At 38.6% G+C, this 20,994-nt stretch overlaps 1 protein-coding gene across 2 annotated transcripts; it reads right to left on the reverse strand.

Moving 5' to 3' along the window:
• Positions 1-894: 894 nt before the first annotated feature.
• Positions 895-20,808, reverse strand: RHOH (ras homolog family member H). 2 transcript variants are annotated; one of them, XM_067531129.1, is made up of 3 exons: positions 20,716-20,808; positions 19,272-19,375; positions 895-4,941 (listed from the first exon to the last, which is right to left on the reverse strand). In XM_067531129.1, the coding sequence occupies exon 3, from the start codon at positions 4,704-4,706 to the stop codon at positions 4,131-4,133; it is 576 nt and encodes a 191-aa protein (XP_067387230.1). In that variant the 5' UTR covers positions 4,707-4,941; positions 19,272-19,375; positions 20,716-20,808; the 3' UTR covers positions 895-4,130. The 2 variants fall into 2 exon arrangements, with proteins under 2 accessions (XP_067387230.1, XP_067387229.1); XM_067531128.1 differs by having other exon boundaries at positions 20,515-20,722.
• Between the last annotated feature and the right edge of the window lie 186 nt (positions 20,809-20,994).

The following is a 20,994-nucleotide window of genomic DNA, read 5'->3' on the forward strand; positions in this document are numbered from 1 at the left end:
GCAGTTAGACTCCCACAGCTAGCCCGTGCCAGCTGACTTGGGCTGCAGGGCTGTTTACTTGCAGGATAGACATTCCAGCTGGGGTTGCAGCTCAAACTCAGGGACCCTCCCAGCTCTCAGAGTCCTAGAGCCTGAGCTCCAGTCCGAGCCCAGATGCCTGCACTGCAATTAAACAGCCCCTTAGCCTAAGCCCTGCGAGCTCACGTCAGCTGGCACAGGCCGGCCACAGATTTTTAATTTCAGTGTAGACATACCCCAAGTAGCAGCAATAGTACAGCCTTACAGGTAGGTTGGGATCCTCTAGGCTTCACTCTCATCAAGCCAACCTTAATCCAATCATGTGACCTAGGCACAGAGCCCACCCACTGACATGCAGTGCAGACCTAGAATGTACTGTCCTTTGAATCCTACCTCTTGCTCAGCTGAACTGCATGAGAAGCCTTCCGTGGCCTTTCCTTCATCAGAGCGTAAAACACTATATAACAGCCCACTGGGTGACTCATTTAGATTAATGCTCTACCCATATGATGGTGTGTTTCTGGAGCATATTTTCATTTGACTTTGTTCTATCTAAAGATAATTATTGGGGGCATCTTGGTAGCCAATAGTCACACCATCATGTAGCCAATAATCACCACAAGAGGTCTTGGCATAACACTTATTATTCTGGAGTACACAAAAGCAGCACTATATGGTACTATTAATCAAACTGAAACCAAGAAAGGAAGATAATTTGTTAGAGCCTGTTTAAAAAAGTATATCCAGAAAAAGATGATTGATTAGGTCAGGTTAGAAGTCAGTTACTCTGGTGATGAGCACCATAAAAATGTCTATAAATAAACAGAGTTAGGAGATTTACAATATGACTCATACTTTTTGCATCCATTTTTTTAATGTTCATGACAGTCATTAATCTTTAGTTAGGGTTACAGAAAACACAGTTTTCAGTAATGAAAGAATGTAAGTTTTGATAAATAGGAAAAAAAAAAAAAAAACCATCGAGGTTCCCAAAGCTTAAAGGTTTTCATTGAGGATCTCATCCTGCAAACATCTCTGCACCTGCATGTGAGGAGTCCCTCTGAGTTCAAATTCATTTACTAATATGCTAGTTTTTAGTGTTTCTGTGGGCAATGCGTTTGCATTTGGTGCCTAAAGCTTTGCAGACAGAGGTGGTGGAACTTAAGAGAGGAATACAAATAAGCTTGGGAATGACTGGAGTCTGTCTGCTGCGATCTGGGTGCAGGAGTTTGAAAGGGTTTAAAACAAGTATAAATGACCCATAGGAATCCAATACTTGTTTGTAATGAAACATTTCCCTTGGGATAACACTGGAAGTTTAAAACAGAAGTAAACATTTACCAACCTGGGACTTTGGTGATATAATAAACATTTCAAATGCTTTGTGCACAGTTGCAGTTCAAGGGCCTATCCTGGAAAATTTGCTCATATTAGTAATTTTATTCATGGGAATAGTCCCATTGAACTCAGTGTTTAAACCACAAGTCAAATACAGTGTGCGACTCTGCCCATTCCTCCTACTTAGCTCCAATTCCAAGATATAGGTAATATAAAAGCAATTGGTTGATAACAAAACTAAGAGTTTGTCTATACTTGCACTTTTGTCAGTAAAACACTCCCCCGACCAACATAAGTTTCTCTGACAAAAGCGCTGGTGTGGACAGCGCTATGTTGGTGGGAGACGCTCTCCCAACAGTACAGAGCTACCGCGGCTTGTTGTGGGTGGTTTAATTAGCGGAAGAGAGCTTTCCTGCCTGCATAGAACAGCTACACAGGAGACCTTACAGCGGCGCAGCTGTGTCGCTGTAAGATCTGTAGTGTAGACATAGCCTAAGTAACCACTGGATCTCATTATGTAACTCTTCCTCCTTCACCCTCAATTCCTGCTCTGTTGTTTGCTACTCTCACTCACTGGCTCATGTCTTAAATTGTTCAAGAGGGCCCCTAGTACATGGCTGAGCACCAAATGAAAAATAACCATCATTTTGCCATATGCGAGTTCATGTCAAGAATTGCTAGGAAGAGAGAGACTTAATTTGCCAAGTTCTCTTTGGAGAAGCTCTGACATAGCTACCAACAATGGAGCAGCACGCTGAGAGTACCCAGTTCATTCCCCAGGTAGGAATCATAGCTAGATTTGAACTATGATTTGCTTGCTAAGGAAGACAGCCCCTCCCAGCACTGGAGGTGTCTGAAAACATTAAAGGCAAAGTCCTGAGGTCCTTGCTCAGTTTTGAATCACACAAGCTATTACACTCACTCCCATCCAAACACTAGCAGGAGCTTGCCTGAGTAAGAACTCTGTGAAAACGGGGACAGATCTTTCTCCCAGAATCCTTCTGTAAAGAGAACCTCATCCCCTATGGAAGGGGGAAGTGTTGCCTTCCATGGCATCATCTCCTCAGACTCTGCAGAAAACAAAAAGGAAGGGGTTGGGCTAGTGGTGGGAAGGAGAGGGCTGAGTGCACTGCATGCGTGACTTATCTACCTCCCCCCCGCCCCCATCCATCCTAGCAACCATCACTGCATTCTTTTTAAAGCCCACACAGCTTAAAGCTGTGTTAACTTTTGTGCAGTGTCCTACTGCACTGGGGAACCCCCTGGGAGGCCGCTGTGGGCAGGGAAAGCCCTGTGGAAGGGGTAAGAGTTGAAGGGTATGGAGGCACAAGGCTTCTGCACAAATAGCCCTGATTCCCAGTGAGACCAGTGCAGATCTCAGGGAATGCACATGTTGTATGGGCTGAACTACTGCCATCCTGGAAGGGGAACAAGGCCCATCCTTACCCCCAATTAACTTATCCCATGCAAACCCATAAGCAGGTTTTCTGTGCAGGGGATTTGGCTCTAAATATTGTTAATTTCCTCCATTATGTAAAGGGTTCTTAATTATATCTTGCAAAAATTCAAAGTAATTGTGCTTGGCACTCCAGCTCCAGAGCTTGTTTCTTACTGATTCAATTTATATCAATTCTGTGTCACCATGTATTTAATTACCCTTGATATGTTTTATCGGTTTCAACAACACTACTCAGAAAAATATGCATTTAAAAAAAAAGCGTGTGAGAGAATTTTAGTGCTCATGAAAAATGCCTATTAACCCTGGAGACTGAAACGTGCCAACAGAACAGAAGCAGCATGACGATCTGAGCTGCTCTGCACTATCCCACCCGGGATCCTGTCAGTTCTATCTGGGAGCCAACACCTCTCAGGATGAAGTCAGTCTTCCTCTGGTCCAATCAGTCCTTGGCCTATTTGCTGAGACAGTCACCAAATGGCAAGTATGGTAGGTTTCCTGATGTAGTCACCAGTCTTCTGGGAATTGGACTGAGACCATAAAATAAAAGTTATGTAAGACACAGATGAACTGTCAATAATTTTTGGTCACTTCCAGGCTGGGCATGCTGGATTTGTATTGGCAAAGGTGAAAAGTTCTGTTCCATTAATGATCCTCTGTGTATTCCAGCCCTCACCCCCTTTGCTAATATACTCCATTGGTGGGTTACCTGAATAAGAACTGCTGGGGTTTGGCCCTAGGAGACTATTTCACAGACATGACAGTTTGCATTTGTGGTTAAGCTAGAGGAAGAACTTCCGAAATATGAAAACAAACTCTTATTAGAGGAGTTTAAAACAGAATGCACAACCATCTTTTTAAATAAAATATACAATGATCATATTCTATATACAAAGTTCTTAGAGTTAAAAACTCAGCATGGGAACTTATATCAGCAAGGATTTCAACCAAAGCAGAGGCTTTCTATCATTAAATAAATGTGGAAAAATAAACCAACAACAGAAATGAAAAATTAAAGAACATGGACTTTATCTGTAAGTCTCCAGTTCAGGCTCCCTCCAGTCCTCTATGGTCAGGCAGCCTATAGTAAAATAGCTCATTTACAGTTTTGTGGGCAAAGGAGAGTTAGCTGCTTTTTTCATTGGTAAAGGCATTATTCATGGAAAGGCAAAAGCCAGGTCAGCACATCTGGTCTACCAGGAACACTAGCATGATGATCCTACCGGAGGCCCTTTCTTGGCTCACTTTCCATTTTCTATGTTGATGTACCTCTGTGCAAGGGAAGAAGTAATGAGGCTAATAGGGTGATAAAGGGACTTCAAAAGATCCTGCAGTCATTAACGGAGAAGAGTTTCCTCCTCTTCTGTTTTCGGGCTTGATTGACTGCAGTCCGGACTGCGTATTCGAACACCTGCTGCACCCCCCTGTTGCTGAGAGCAGAGCACTCCAAGTAGCCTTTAGCTCGGACCTCCCGGGCCAATCGCTTCCCATCTACTGAGCTGATGCAGGACAAGTGATGGGGTCCTGTTTCCCGCTGGTCAGTCTGAGTGGCCACCACTAAAACGGGGATTCGAGGCAAATGGTTTCTGATCTCAGCAATCCATTTATTCCTCAGGTTTAAAAAGGAATTGTGGTTGGCCACTGAATAGCACATTAACACCACGTCAGCCTGTTGGTATGAAATGGGACGAATGCCTTTGAAGGCGTCACTGCCAGCTGTGTCCCAAAGGCCTAGGCTAATCTGGACACCATCCATGAAGACATCCACTCCTGTATTTTCATACACTGTGGGCTTATAGGCATCTGGAAAAGTCTCAGAGGTGAAACGCACCAAAAGTGATGTTTTCCCCACGGCGGCATCTCCCACTAGCACGCACTTGATTGAATCCAGCATTTTCTCAAATTCCAGCTCAAAACGTACTGTTTCAACTCACTGAGAGCAGGAGCCGTAGACAAAGAGAAAGAGAATTCTCAGGGACCTTTTGAAATAATCTCCATTCAGTAGGAATTCATCCAGATTTTTTAACTTCTCAAGACCCGCGAATTTCGCTTGAGTACAAAATCCCCTTCTCTCCCACACAACTGTGTGATGCTATCAGTTTAATTCTTCAGTGAGTAAAATAAGCTTCCTGAAAGAGAAAAAATAAAATATAACATTTATAAACCAGCTTTGTTATAATCCAGTGAAAACATCATTTATTGTAAATTTCTCTGGACGTCTATTTCAGCAGTTCCAGATGGTGTTCTAATGCAGTTGTTCTCAATCTTTCCTGACTACTGTTCCCTTTCAGAAGTCTGATTTGTCTTTCGTACTCCAAGTTTCACCTCACTTAAAAACCACTTGCTTACAAAATCAGACATAAAAATATAAAAGTGGAACAGCACACTATTACTGAAAAATTGCTTACATTCTCATTTTGTCTGTAAGAAATTTTAGTACGTACTGACTTCGCTATGCTTTTTATGTAGCCAGTAGTAAAACTATTCAAATATCTAGATGAGTTAATGTACCCCTGGAAGATCTCTGCGTACCCCGAAGGGTATATGTACCCCTGGTTGAGAACCACTGTTCTAAAGCAAGTATTAATGTCATTCCCTCTAGCCACACAGGTAACACCACTTGGTTTAAAAAAAAAAAAAAAAAACTTTCTAGGGTAAAAATTCAACCATCATCTTTCTCTAGTGCATTTATTATAATTAGATATCACTCAGATTTCTCATTCAGCAGATGGGATAAGATTTTCAAAAATGCCTAAGTAATTCAGGAACCTAAGTTCCACTGACTTTCAATGAGACTAAGACTCCGAAGCAGCTAAGCCACTTTGGAAAATGCGACTTAGGTTTTTTAAGCATTTTTGAAAATGTACGCACCCTCCCCAGCAAAGCTCCTCAAGTGTAGTACATGAAAAAAGGTACACATTAACTGTTTTGCTTATTTAAGTAATTCAACAATCAAAGACAACCTGCAGCCTCTCAGATGACAATAAAAGGGGGGAAAAAGGTCTTTAGATATAAATCTTGTGTGACAGGAACCGTATTGGTTTTACAAATGGTGCAGTATCTACTACAGAGGAAAAAATGCTTAAAATTTCTTTGTTGCAAATCTCTTTCAACAAACAAGCAAGAGCAAACCAAAGAAATATATTCCCTTTCCCAACCATTATATTTTGTTAAAGGAATGCAATCAATTCAAAATTTAGTTAGTTTTTAAAAATGAGTTAAAGTAGTTTCAGGCATTTCACCTGTTCTTGAGCCCCTTGCCGGTACTTAAGGTTTTACAGTCACATTTTCCTATTTTTGTAAATGTTTTTCTTTTCCCCAATTGCTTTGTGAAAGATTCACACAAACAGCAGGGGGAAATTAATTGACTGATTGTACAGGGGAAACAATGAAACGGATATACACTAAATGTCAAATTCACTAACAGAAAAACTGAAGTAAAAGAACTTTCTCTTTTTCTCTTTCTAGTCTTAAATGTTCTGAATAATAATAGGAGCTTAAAAATATGAGTTTCATTGCTAAATTGGCCGTGTCCTTCTAATGTGTATTTTCCACTTAAATAATTGATTTCTGTCCCTTCCTTTGTTAAGAGGGGAGACAGTTCTGGAGTTTATTTGCATAGAAAGGAATGATCAGTTCAGAGTAAAGTCTAGAAGAATGCTCTGTAGTTTACAATAGCCTACTTCAGTTTCACTATCCCAACATTCTGCTCTCCTAGCTATACATTTCTAGTATATTTAATGCTTCAACTGATTTCACAAAGAAAAACAAAATAAAGCATCAGTTGGACTTGCAGTGCATTTGACTAGCATTGACAGTGCAACTAATTGCTTCTATTTTATAATTGCTTCTATTTTATAATTGGTCAGTGTCCTACCTCCTGTGGGACTGCCTATTGTACATTTTCTGCCACACAAGCCGACCAAAAAAGATAAACATACAAGCAATCTGACTTGTACACAAGGGAGTATTTTATTTTATAAATGCTGCTTCAAATCCTCACTGGCATATTCATACTGACGCCTTGTTACTGGTACTTAGAAGAGAGTCATTGCAACAGGTGGTATTTCCTGATTCGCAAACACAATATGCGTTTCCAACCCTTTTTCACAGGATTCTGAGAATTCTGATACAGACTGAGTCACACCAGGGACCCTCCTGTGTGTCAAGAAATGAACAAGACCATGAATGAAGAAATCCTCGCATGTCTGTTTGATGCCACAGAGCATCTGGTTTATAATTTACTTTAAAAACCACCTGTAAGAATTTTACCCCATGAATCAAATGTCTCATGGAATGTACTTCACGCAGAGAAGAGACTTCCGAGTAAATCAAACAAGATTTTTTTAAAAATATAAATATAAGATTTGAAAAGCATACACTGGATGTGCTGTCCAATTATTTAAGCACATTTATGGGAATGCTGCTATACTTTAAAATTGTGTCAGTATTACCATGATAAAGCCCTGTACTCCAGTGAATTATAACGCAGATTTAACCATTTGCTTCCTGATTAAAATTCTGCATACAAGATCTCCTCTCCAGAGCACAAATTTCTTTAATGCATTTTCAATCCTATTAGTCTGGTTATTTTTAATGCATTTGAGTGTGAAAAAATAGAAGTTACCAATTCAAGATGCTTTTTGGTTTTTTCTAAACTAAAAAGTGAGAAAGACAGACACAAAGATGTGGCATACAATTTGACATTAATCTGAGTTGATGGCTTTGGATAATTTGAAAATACAATAGAAGGATGGCTAATATAGTAAAAACAGACTAATTAACATGTTATTACATGTACTAGTACTGATACACGTTGATTAGTACTGACGCATACTTACAGGTACTGACAAGTCCCATCACAAAAGCATATGGCCTTTTTTAAAGTAAAGTGAGTCAAACTACAACCCATATATAAAGGAAACTAAAATGTACACAGTAAAGGACCATTTTCTGATTCCTCCTGAGTTGGTGTGTCCAAGGGCCCAGGGAGCTCTACCCTGATTTAGATCTGGCTTTATTTTGTTATCAACGGCACTTCCACTCTATCATATATTATATGTACTACATAAAAGCATATTATTTTGGGAATTTTAATTATACAAAAGCCAGAAATGTCACAGGTAATATTCTCAGACAACTTTAACTGTAATTGCCAGCTCCCCGTGCAATACAGTCGGGTCTTGAATGACTTGATCGCACAACATATGCGCAGTATTGTAAAATTCCACCTACATCCATGAAAGTTTACAAGAAAAGATGCAATTTAAACATACTTCAAGCATACACACTTCATCTCATTGACAAAGTCTTACTGTAGAAAGAATACCCAAATGCAGCGTAAGCAGTAAAGAAAACACTACACAAGTACACCTAAAGCTATAGAAAAATAGTCAGCTTAAACCTAAATGAAGAATACATACATGATGTCCTTTCAAGAGTCCTGCTGGAGGGACAGTATTAAACCTTAGTTTAGGAGCATAAGTGGCAATATAACACACTGCATAAGCACTTGCAAGGCTAGAAAAAATACTGCAGTTGCTTTCCACTGCATTATATTATAGAATTTGCCAACTATATCACATTGCCCAGTTGTGCGTGATCACCTAATAAAAGACTGTTAGAAATGCCTGATGACAGAAAGTAGAGTGAAAGTTTCTAAGGGAAACTTAATTCTGAATTTCCTAATTTCTGTGTGATCAACCTTAATGCAGACTTAGCAAGATTTTGCATATAATTTTAAATAAAAAGACAAAAAGTAAGCAAAAATTTAAAATATCACTGGGGAGATTTTCGAGGGCCCGAATAGGAGATAGGTGCTCCATTTGCATTGTCTTTCAAGAGGACTTCGGTGCCTAAATGCCCTTTGTGCTTTTGAAAAATTCCCCCCAAAAGGAAAAATATTGAGGAAAAACTCTAAATTAAAGCAATGTTTTAAAAAACAAGCAAGCAAAGATAGATTGCAACAGGATATAATGGAAACCTATGGAATCCTGGTTCTGTTGAAGCTGATGGCAAAATTCCCATTAATTTCAGTGGGGGCCAGGATTTTGCTTCCCCCCTACCCCCTTATCTCAATCATTGATATAGCACTGATACCACAACTGAATCATACCATCTACTGAAGTAAAAGCCAAATAGTGTCCACTACCTGTTTGCGTCCACACTGTAGGGAGAAGACACAAGAAACCCCTTCTTCCGTGCACCATCCATGCGGGGCTTAATCACCTGGGAATCTCTGAGCTTAGAGACATCCACGATTGTATGGCGAGTAACTCTGGCAACTACTGTAGGGCTGTAGCTTTACACATCTCCCCACAGAGCAGTGGAGTTAGCAGGGCACGGAGAGGAGCAGATGTTGCTCCTTCTCCTGGAATAGTGCCGTATCCATACTCCCAGGAGCTCCAGGCATCTGCTTACTCCAGGCAAGATGCCTCCTAGAGCTCCCACTTGCACACTGTGCCTCCATCACACTTAATGGGAGACTAAGGCCATTTGCCATAATCAAGCTGTATCCTATTGATGGTGTCTCGGATGCACCACCCCTGTGCAGCAACAGCAGCTGCACTGGACCTCCTCCTGCACACATGCATTTGAGAACTTTTGCTCACATCAGTAATCCCATTGTGAGTCTACTTGCTGCAAGTAAAGACACAATACTTGTTTGTGTGGTTGCAGGACTTGGCCATCTAACTATTAATTTTACCACAGATACAGAACAGTTATAAAAGCTATAAAGGTGACATTAACAATAAGTAGACAGACTAAATATTTTTCCAAGACGTCACTTATGGATTAAGCACTGCAAAGCTTGATGTGGTTTGTGAGGAGTACAGGAAAGTACTCCCACATGGGAGCAGTGGCCCGCTAACACAGTGCTCATTGCAGAATCAGGACCCTAGTGAGTATGTATCACGTGAAGAACTAGCCTTATTTGTGAGGAAACAATTTCAGCAACAAATTGATTCAGGAACATTTATAGTTTAATGAGGTAGGCTGGCTTCTCATTTAAGGCATAGAGTGTCATCCAGTATGGTCAAACATCTACATGGAAGCACATCCCTGAGCACCGAAAGAGGCGTCAGGAACTCCTACATTCTAATCTGATTTTTGACAATGATTCCAGCCTTGTCTAGACTAGGATTTGGATTAATTAACATGTGTACAAAGAATAGTGTAGACAAGGCCTTTAACATATGCTAGTCTGGTTGACCAGCCAAAGTGTTTTTAAGATTAAATGCAATGCATATGCTAAGTATTATCATCATTATCCTGCCACTACTCCTGCAATTGGAATTTACTGTAATTCCCATAGCGACCAGTAACGGAACTGGTTATATCATGGGCTTTAATACTGCATAAATGAGTGTTAATGAGAGTTGTTGCAGGGAAAGGATGTTGAGAAGTGCTCACACTTAAAAAAAAGAGTTCTAAATGCTAGAGAGGATTTAAATTTTCTTCATAATACTTAGATCCGAGCCCTATCTTTTATCCATACACGTAACTCTCATTGACATCAGTGGCAGTACCAGCACAGAGAGAAGATAATGGCCCAAAATATGATCTCTAGATCTTCACCTGTCCCATTCTCTCTGGTGTGTATTATAATTGTTGTACATTCAAATTGTACATCATATGTATAAATAGATCTCTTACCCCTCTTGTTTTACATATATATGAGGCTCTTAAGAGGGCTAGTGAGGAAATAACAGTGGCAATGTCTTCAGTGTGCTGATGACGTACAGCTTTATATCTCCATCTCAACTGATACAGCCAGCCAGAACTGTGCACTACAGTACTCAGTATCTGGAGGAGACTGGAGAATGGATGAGGGCTAACTGGCTGAGATTCAATCCAGATAAGACAGAGGTGAATGCTGATTGGTTGGGGGAAGCAGCCAGAAGATATGGCAGGAATAATACTGACCTCTTTAATTGAGGATGTGGGTCTGCCATTTGCAGATCAGGTTCACAGCCTGGAGATCTGGTTAAAGTCCCAACTGCTATTAGAAGGTCAAATAGCTGCTACAGTTTGGATCAGTTTGTTTTCATCTCCACATGGCCATAAGGCAGTGCCAATTTCTTTCAGATACAGACTTTACAACTGCCATCCATGCCTCTGTCACCCCAATATTAGACTACTACAGTATATGGGCCACAGCTTAAATCCATCTGGAAACTGCAACTGGTGCAGAATCCAGGAACTCACCTGCTAACCAGGATTTCTTTTCATGAAGATGTTAAACCAGTCATACTCAGACCTCAAGTGTCTCTTTAATGCATCTCTTTCAGCTCTTTGCAGCACATGATATTGAAACACTGTGTGATTTAATTGTTAATCAATTTAAGTTATTAACCAATCAGGATGCTTTTACTATTATTAACCAATTGTAGATGATAAAATAATAATACTTGGTCAGTCATTTTGCTGATATATATACACTACATATTTCCCATCATACTATTTAAATATGACTATATAATACTATAATAAATGAAATAATGAATTCATACCACTGTAGCTCTTTTGGGTACTGTTGATCGTTAATTTGGCTCCTGAACCCCTGAGATCTGAGTATCATTGTGTTAAACCAGTGCTCTGTTATCTGCACTAGCAGCCTTTTGGTTTATAGTTTGATTTTAAGATGTTGCTTTTGATCTGTAAACTCTTAATGACCTAGGGGCTCCCTATCTGCGGGTGTGTCTATACTGCAGCTGGCTACCATGATTCCCAGCACAGGTCAACAGATTCACATTAGCTCATCTTGAGCGAGCATGTAAAAGTAGCAATGTGGACATGGCGGCACTGGTGGGGGTTTGGCTAACTGCCACAGACCTTGGTCCACCTGACCAAGCTAAGGTGGCTAGCCCAAGCTGCCTCCAGTGTCGCAATGTCTATCCTGCTATTTTAAATGGCTTGGAGATGAGCTAGCGTGAGTTTGTTTACCCACGTTGGGAGTCACATCTTCCAGCTGTAATGTGAACATAAGAGAAAACCTCTCCCTTCATAAGACAGTGCCATAGTTGCAGTCTGTGGAAGCATTTGAGCTATGGTACCATTGGTATGAAAGAGAAGTTGTGGGTGAAGGGGGTACTGCCTGAGAGTTCTCCATTTGGGCCCCACATCTTTGCAACTCTCTTCCCTCACTTGGTCCATAATAGTCTATGTTCAATTTGTTAATTTTTAGGGCAGGCTACAAGGTCCATCTTTCTCCTTTACCCAGCAGGAGCAGGGTGAGCTTGTCAGACTATGGTAATTTCACTGGTAAGGTTTTTTAAATGTCTGTTACATTTATGTTACCGCTTGTGCAGTGTTGTTAGAGCATAATTACCAGAATTAAGATTAATTGCAAGTTTATGGTTAATTGTATTTTTAAGCATTTGTCAAAGTGCTCAGAGGTTGGGATGGGCACTCTTTATATGGGTATTATGCATTTAAAAAAATAAATGGAAAAATACACCTTCCATGTCTTTCTGAAGTTAGGATAACAAACCACACATGCTAAATCTTTATTTTCAAACCTTGAGAACTTTGTCTCAAAACTAAATTTCTTCAAACAAAACAAAGACTCCACTCCCAATTCAGAACTGTGCTCAGGCCACGTTTGAAATTTAACAAAGATTTTCAGTTTTCTGAATAAGAAAAATGGAAGGTAAAGATTTGGGTTTTTTTCTTTTGAGAAAAAAAAAAAACAAAAACCAAAGCTGTCTTTTTATCATTCATGCAACCCAAAAACAGCCAGACTTTTTGGTGTTAAACTTTCCTAAAAAATTCATGTCTGAGCTGAGGCAAAGCATGAACATTTTGAACCCCTAAAATGCTTTTTTCAGAAGGTGTAAAGCTTGAAACTAAAAACAGGGGATGAAGGCCAAATTTTCAGACAGTTGTAACTATGTTATTTTTAACAGGCTATCTCATGCCTTCCATTTTGAAAAAGAAATCCCCATAGTCAGAAAAGTGGATAGCATGATATGGCCCAGTCGTATTCATGAGTAAAAATAAGTGATGAAGCCCCATATTGTGATTATTTGTTTTTAATCACACTTTTGATATAACCACATACAAATTAAACATGCACATCCTAGAATTAGAACAACCTTAAAAGATCAAAAAAGTCTGAGTAAAGGGCTGATATTTAGGGTTCCTGAGCTATTGAAGTCAATGGGAAATATGAGTGTTGAGTATCTCTGATAATCAAGGCATGGATCAGGTGGATCATTAAACCACCTCATTCTTATTGTGCTTAGGTACTGTGTATGGTATGAAATGTCAAATAACTCACTATTTGGGTGCCCGCAGCACGACAGGGCATGTAAGTGACTGATTTTTAACACTAATCCCTGTGTCCTGCCCAAATTCAGACTTGGTTAATTCCTGGAAGTGACATTCACCCTTTACAGGGGGCCAGTACAAGTCCCTCATCCAACATCCTTTGAAGTCAATGGAAAGGAAACATTGATTCATGCCCTAAGAGAGTGATGCATAGGCCTTTTACTGGTTGTCTGAATGGGGTGAACTTCATCCATTGTGCCATGTAAAATTGTTGTGATACACAATATATTGGATAAAATATCCTTTGTTTCTTATCCTCATCTGTAACACCTTTTTGTTCTGTGCTGTTAAGCAGTTCACAAGCTTTACATCCGATATGGTTGCATTTCAGTGGTGGATATGCATATACATATTGGGGGGTGGAATTACTGTATGCGTATCCACCACCAGTTGCTTCTTTGTGTGTCTAGTTATAAATATGCACACATACAAACATACTTAAACCTATAAAAACTCATATACACATTATATTCCTGTTATATATACATATTATGAAAAGACATCTTTCCATAATTAAAAATGAGCCAGGTTCCAGTCCTAAGGCCATGGCTAACTTCAGTATAACCAATCTAAAGGTCTGATCTTGTAAACGTTTAGGCATGAAATAGTCTCATTGACTTCAATGGGACTACTTGTGTGTGAAGTTACTCACACGTGTAAGGGTTTGCAGCACTGGGCCCCAAACTACTTCAAATTTCTCATGACACATCCTACCTTAATACAGAACTTTTTTCTTGACATAGGAGGTAAATCAGAAAAGACAGCTATGGTAACATATATATTACCTAAATATTTATATAATATTAGGTAAAAACATTTTTAGTGGTTCAACTCTTTAAAATCCTATTTTTTTTTAAACTGAATTTCAGGTATTGATGTCTATGCAAGCACAGAATTGGAATATTTAATGGAGGTGTTACGGGAAAGGGATTGTGGGTTCTTTTGGTTGGTTTTGCTGCTGCTGTTCTAATATGGAAATGTGGGTATAAAATATTCTATGCTGAATTTGTAACTGTTTTGTGTAACAAATAATGTATGTATTGTTTCATAGTGAACAATTCAGGATATTGGGTTATTGCTACATTGTGGCGAGCATTTATTAATTTGAGAGAAAATATTTCCTGTATTTTACGGGATGGTGGTGAACGCTTAATTAGATCATGGTAGTAGGAAATTGACTACATACTTTAACTGTGTATTTCCAGAATTGCCAATGTCTAGAGTTTTGTCCTGTGTATGTGGTAGAAAGGTATCAAATCTATAGTTAGATGTTAGCAGTAGTAAGTGGAATCCCCCTTTCGAATGTAACTATCAATTACAGATTTTGGATGGAAATATAGCTGTACCTAGTTAGCAAATCACTTTATAAAGCACTTTGTGGAAGGAAGATTATAATATTTTTCCTGCATGTGTTGGTTTAACCCTTTAATTTGTTTTACACTTTTTTTGTATTTAATTTATATGTGGCTACCTTGCAAGGTCTATTCCGCAATCTAGTCTTCATGTACTTTATACCAAGCAGTTGTAAAATTGGTGTAAATGAGTATTTGAGATACACTGGAAAGGTTCCTTTCTCACATGTATAGCTTCCCTAGGAATCCCTTATTTTAACAAAAGAAATTAAATACAAAAAGTATTTTTTGAAATCCCCTTTCCTGGTCACACGGAGTCACAATGAAGTCACTGATTCGCCGCATGGGTGCAGGATCTCGTGTGCACGGATCTTATGTCAGGGTCAGGGCCGTAGTTAAGACCAAAAAAATAAAGGGAATGCCCCAGTCTTGACAAACTTTCATTCATATTTTATTTATTTTGAAGTAGCACATGTTGTACACAGAGGCCCAGATTTACATTGATTTATACGCTGGGATTGCACAAGTGTAAATCATTGCGGAATTTGACCTGGGAGTACCTGCTTTATTAGCTTTCTCTGACTTCTGTGTAACCTTAACAACATGTCATTTTTACATAAAATGTGTAATATTACAAGCAGCAGTGGGCCATATAGAATAGTTTTAGAGAAAAAACCCTCAAAAGAGTGGATTTTCTGACTTCTCTCAAATACCAAAAGTAGATACTTTATAAAGCCCCCTCCTTTTCTTGTCCCACAGTACAGTTTTGTCAAATGTCATTTTAGATTTTTATACCTGGAATGTATTTGCCTTCAGCTAGTAAATGGATAATACGCATTACCACGCTGGGGTACATTGTGGCACAGTGTTTCTGTTCTCTGAGATTGGTCAGGAACATTTAAAAGTTTTTCTTGATTGGCAAAGAAGCCTTTGCACATTTTGCATGAAATTAGCCATTTACTGAAAAAGAAACATTTTTATTGGAGATAAGGCCACATTTTGGACTCGTATACAAACATTTGGTTTATTTAAATGAGGGGACTTGGCCCAAACCCATCTGGAAGCTTTATAACAACCTCCCATTCAGCATTAAAACCTCATTGAAACATAAATGAATTTTTAAATCTGATTTTAGCTTGATAATAATGAAACATCCCATCTTGAAAAGCTTTTGTTTCATTTATTTTATAATATGCCTTTGTAAAGAGGAAATCAAAAATACAAATGTTATTAAAAGAAGAAGAAGTTACAGATTATTCAGTACTATGCACCACTGAAGTAATTTGATACAATGGCCACATTTAAGACTTTCCTATTTTTTGACAAGTTTTTAAGTATAGCCATTGTAAAAGGAAAGCTCCAAAGTGCAATTTATCTATATTTCTGCTGATCCCCAAACTGACTTTCATCAGAAGAGAAAACATTTGCCTTTCCTGTTAGAGTGAAAGATTTCAGGACTTTTCAAAGATCATGGATATGAAAGACAAGAAAAAAAAAATATTTAACGAACTACGGCCCTGGTTCTGCCATACTTGCATGAGGAGAGCCAGCCTTATCTTTAATTTTTAAGTAGACAAGCATAACCTTCAAAATCAAATCAAATATCACTTGTGAAGAGTAAAGAATTCAATAAATATTACCACTAGCTCAAACTGGATGAATGTCACCTAGTTAGATTAATTTTCAACCTTGCGAACGTGTGTGTACTGAAAACAACATTGTGCGTTACCACAACATTCATTCTGGTCTCTGCTGGAAGAGAAGATGTTCTTTCCCTTCCCATGTATATCGGGTCTTTCCCACATAGTGTGTCAGTGGGGCCCCTTTGGGAAAACCCCAAAACCACAACAGGACCAATTTTTGGTTTTTAACATTTTTAAACATTTGATCTGTCTATTTTACTGATCCACGGGGATAAAAATATATAACTTGAGTTCAATTCCACTCTCATCACGTATGAATTTACAACTCCCATTGACTCCTATGGGGTTGGACAGAGGTATCCAAGGGCAAAATAGAGTCCCTTGTGCAAAAGATATGTTTGTCCACGTACATGAAGACATAGGTAATTAGGAAAGGTAACCTAATCTGTGATAACTGCAGAAATAGGAACAAACAAGATTTCTTGTATGCCCCTGTTTATTCCCCCCCCCCCCTTTTTTTTTTTTTTTTGGACATATAAGCACATAAAATCCTTGGTTAAATTCTGCTCTTTGTTCCACTGGTGCAGTCACGTCAATATCAGTAGGGATGTTCTGATATAACAGAGCAGAATCTCTCAGTTGTCCTTCCTTTTTTTGTAAAGAGATACATTTTAGACCTGATTATGCAGCCACTTTGTACAAGTGTTTCCCATTGTTCATACTTAGCAGCTGCAAAACTAGACCCTTTGGTTCCAAATTATTTTCCTTTCAACACAGATCAGAGTATGTTTGTGTGTTGGGGAGTCTTTTGATTTTTCAGTTAACATTAGAAATTAAGCACAACTAAATCATGCTAAACATATTGGAGAATAGGTTTAATTTTATGCAAAAGGGGCCTTGTGGGCCTCAAGTCACGGGCCTCAAGCTTGTTGTATGTTTCCAATACATAGAGGCATTGCCATAATATTTTAAAACATGTTCTTAGCAGTAGGTTTGACAGGGTAACCACCACGCTCGCTTTCTTTATGGCTCGATGGGAGATGGATCCCAAAACCTTTTTTTGGACTTTTTTTTTTTTAATGGGGTCGTGGCATGGTGATGTTTGTGAACCATTGTTTTAAAAGATCCACCTGGAGCTAGTCAAAAAATTAGAATTTATTTTTATGAAAAACTCAGATGTCAAAGTTGTTTTCCTTCTGAAGAGTTTGAAACAGACCCATTTTTCATGTTTTAGAAATTGTTCATGATTTTTATTCATTTTTCACAAATTCTTTTTAAATCAAACATATTATTGAAAGTTTTCGTTTAATGGTAAATGAAAAATTGCAATAACTTTTTAGATAATGTTTACAATGATGTTTTAATTATTTTTAAATATAAAAAAAACGAACTTTTTGCAACAAAAGAAATATTTCATTTTCAAACAAACATCATTTTTCAGCTAAGCACATTTTCAGTGAAAAATTTCAGCCAGCTCTAGATCCACATCTAGATCCAGGAAGTCAGACTAAAATGAGAGATAGGCTAATGTCTTGGTCTTACATGCCTTTGTGACCTTTAGATTGATTACTATATTGCACACTACATATGGGGCTACTCGAAAAGGCCAGTCAGAAGCTTCCGCTAGTGCAGATACAGCAGACCTCTTGCTCTGCAAGATTGGCCATAGGGAGCTCATTACACCTCCAGTTCTACTGGTTTCCGATTTGCTCGTAGGTGTTATGCAAAATGTTCGTTTAGGCTTTTAAAAGCCTATGTGATTTAGTCCTAGCTACCTAAGAGACTGAATCTCTGCTGTCCACCATTGTGGTAGCTGAGATCAATCGATTCTCTCTTGATATCAGTCCCAAGGTTTGCATGACTGAGGACTGTTGCAAGGCTGTTTTCATCAGAGGGTATTTTACCCTAGAATTCACTTCCCACATTGGTCAGACAGAGCCAGAATTTGTTGAACTTCAGCACATGGTGTAAAACTCATCTCTCTACTCAGGATTTTCCTGAGACGGTTGGTCAGGAAGGGTACAAGTCTTTAAGGATGTCTCTGGGAAGGTCCATGTCTGCACTATAGCTGCTACAACAGCACAGCCAAGCACTGCAATTGTGCCACTGTAGAGTAGATGCTTCCTACATCAATGAAAGGGGGGTTTCCATTGATGTAGTTAAGCCATCTCTTTGAGAGGTGGTAGCTAGATCGATGAAAGAACTCTTCCGTTGACCCAGCCACATCCTTACTGGGGGTTAGATGGATTTAACCAAGGTGTTCAGGGTGCAAATAATTTTTCAAAGCCCTGAATGACATGGCTAGGTCGATCTAATTTTTAGATTTAGACCAGGTCTAGCGGTAGTTAGTTGGGGACGTAGCCTTAAATTTATGCTCTTACTCTGGCAGATACACATGTGAGATGTGTCCTCTGATGCAGCTAATCATTGGCAGAAAAAAGTTAAACGTTTGAGGCCTGATTCTCAATTACACTATAGCCACTTTATAGTGAACGGGGTGAAGAAGCCTTAAAATGGGCATAAATTACACTTATACCAAATTTAAGGCAACTTTGTATTGGCAGAACAGTGTAAATTGGTCTTAGTGTAAATGAAAATCAGGCCTTTATATTACAATTTAATAGTTAATATGCTCAGACAATGGGTGGAGGTTCATTTATAAATATATAAAACAGATAAACACATAAATAACTAATTTTCCCATTGCAGGGCATCTATTCTAGTGAGCGTAAAACTCTGAAGTAAATTCAGCCAGTTCATCCTTACAAGGGTACTTCACGCAAGCCTTCCTATAACTTTAATTCTGCCCATTACCTAAACAGTACATTTATGCCAAGTCCCTGCCTCTTTAATGAAACTGGATTCAATTATGTAATAGTATTTAAATTATTCTTTGATGGATGAGATAAAGTGATTTCAAAATGTGATTTAAACATGTATGGTTACTTCTAATTGAATTTTTATAAAAATAGATTAATCTAACTTTTGGTTTTTTAATAAATGTAAACTACTGTACAATCCAATGCAAAGTTCCACCTTATTTCAACAGCTATAGGAGACAGGCATCCATTAGGTACAGCTAAAAGCAAGCAGATCAGCCCCGTAAGGTTCATCTAGCCTATTTTATCCTACCTTTCCCATCTGAAATTTTTTTCCTTTGGACAAATCGGTGTTAAAGACGGCCTCTTCCAGATGTCACAGCCCCACTCCTATGCCAGGCTCTAATGGAAACATCACTGAAAGGAGGATAGGAAAATTTAGAATTACATTCAGATTTGTTATGGGTAACTGAGAGAAGTCTAGACCTGGCTGTGTCTGATGGATATTATGTGATCCAGCACATTTACACTCTATCCCTATCCACTTCTTATGGTAGCTTCATTTCATTGGCAAGGTGACAAGACTATTATCTAAATTTGGAGCAGCAGCTTCTGAAAACAGAATCTTGAAATGCGTATGCATATCTTGATCTACATGAATGCACACACCACTACATATGTAACCAGACCATGTGTTGTGAAAATAATCTGCTTGTTCTATAAAAGAGAGGTGTAGTGTTGAGAAAGAAGAGGAGAATTGTGTTTATGGCCATTTAGAAGGCAAGTTAAGGACTTAATTCTCAAAATGAAGAAGTGAAAGATCATTAGGATCCTAGCTGGATCAGGGTTCAATTGAAACTAGGAATGGAGATAAAAGGTTTTTAATTTGCTGATTTCTTCATTGCTAACTTCAGTTCATAAAAACATTAACATTTCACCTCATTGAAAAAATTACTACAACACAATACTCAATCTAAATTTATATTTTGAAAATAAAACAATACATTTTCCCCTCAGTGACAGTTTATTTGACAAGGGCTGGGATCCTACCTTCATTTGCACCAGGTTTACACATATAACTCTGTTGATTTCAGTGGAGTTATTCATGATTTACACCACTGTAAATTAGATCAGAATCAGGCCCAGGATTTTTAGATTCATTTTTTTTTCCTATCTTTTTACTTGCATTGATTAACATATAAGTTACTAGTACATTCAACCTCTCTTATATCCTCCTTTTTAATGAGTTGTTTTATGCTGAAGTACAAAAAAACTTAATAAAATATCCAGGAGAAGCACCACATTTTTTTTATGCTGAAGTAGAAAATAAACTTAAAATATAATAAAAAATCCAGGGGAAGAGCACAAGGAGGACAAGGTTGCCTTTTAATACAATATCTCAGTAAGGAATGTTCTATTTTGTATTAAAAGAGAAAGTAATTGTTGTTTTCAAAACAATTTTTTAAGATGAGACAATGGTGACAGCTAAAAAAAACTAATTTTGATTCATATTTACATTAACACACTTGGAGGGGAAAAAAGGCCCAAAGACTCACCAGACACAGGATGTTGAACAAGGCTCTTGAAAATAAGTGTTACGGAAGTCAAGTACTTTTAGTGCAAGTGGAGAATAAAGATGAAAACTGGAGCTCTATGTGTTTTCAGTGGAATTTTCCTTGCTGGATTAGCAGTAAATTTTCTTTTTTCTTAAAAGGGAGGTGCAGGGAGAAGGAAAAAAATAAAAGAGAATCACCTACCCTCCAAGTAAACTCGGCGTAGGAGACTGCGCTTCGTTCATCTGGTGATAGCGACAGACGTAATGTGATGAAAAATAAGCCAGTGGTTTAGTTCAAGTCAGCTTCCTGAAGAGTTCTTCTCAGCTCTGCCTGTGTGGGTTTTGCTGTGGGTTTGTGTGTGTCCTATTCTCTCTGTGATGACTCCACGAACGTACATGTAAAACCTACTCACAGAGAGGGGGAGGGGGGCACAGCAAGGCCCTGATGCATAAAGCTTTCTCTCTGCAGCTTGCTGTTTCC

This window comes from Emydura macquarii, unplaced genomic scaffold, assembly GCF_026122565.2.
Source record: "Emydura macquarii macquarii isolate MOO-44397 ecotype Brisbane River unplaced genomic scaffold, CSIRO-AGI_Emac_v2 contig_3128, whole genome shotgun sequence".
Classification (NCBI taxonomy): domain Eukaryota; kingdom Metazoa; phylum Chordata; order Testudines; family Chelidae; genus Emydura; species Emydura macquarii.

Bases quoted from the DNA above. Each gene is read 5' to 3' on its own strand.
- RHOH (XM_067531129.1), bottom strand. From the start codon at position 4,706: ATGCTGGATTCAATCAAGTGCGTGCTAGTGGGAGATGCCGCCGTGGGG.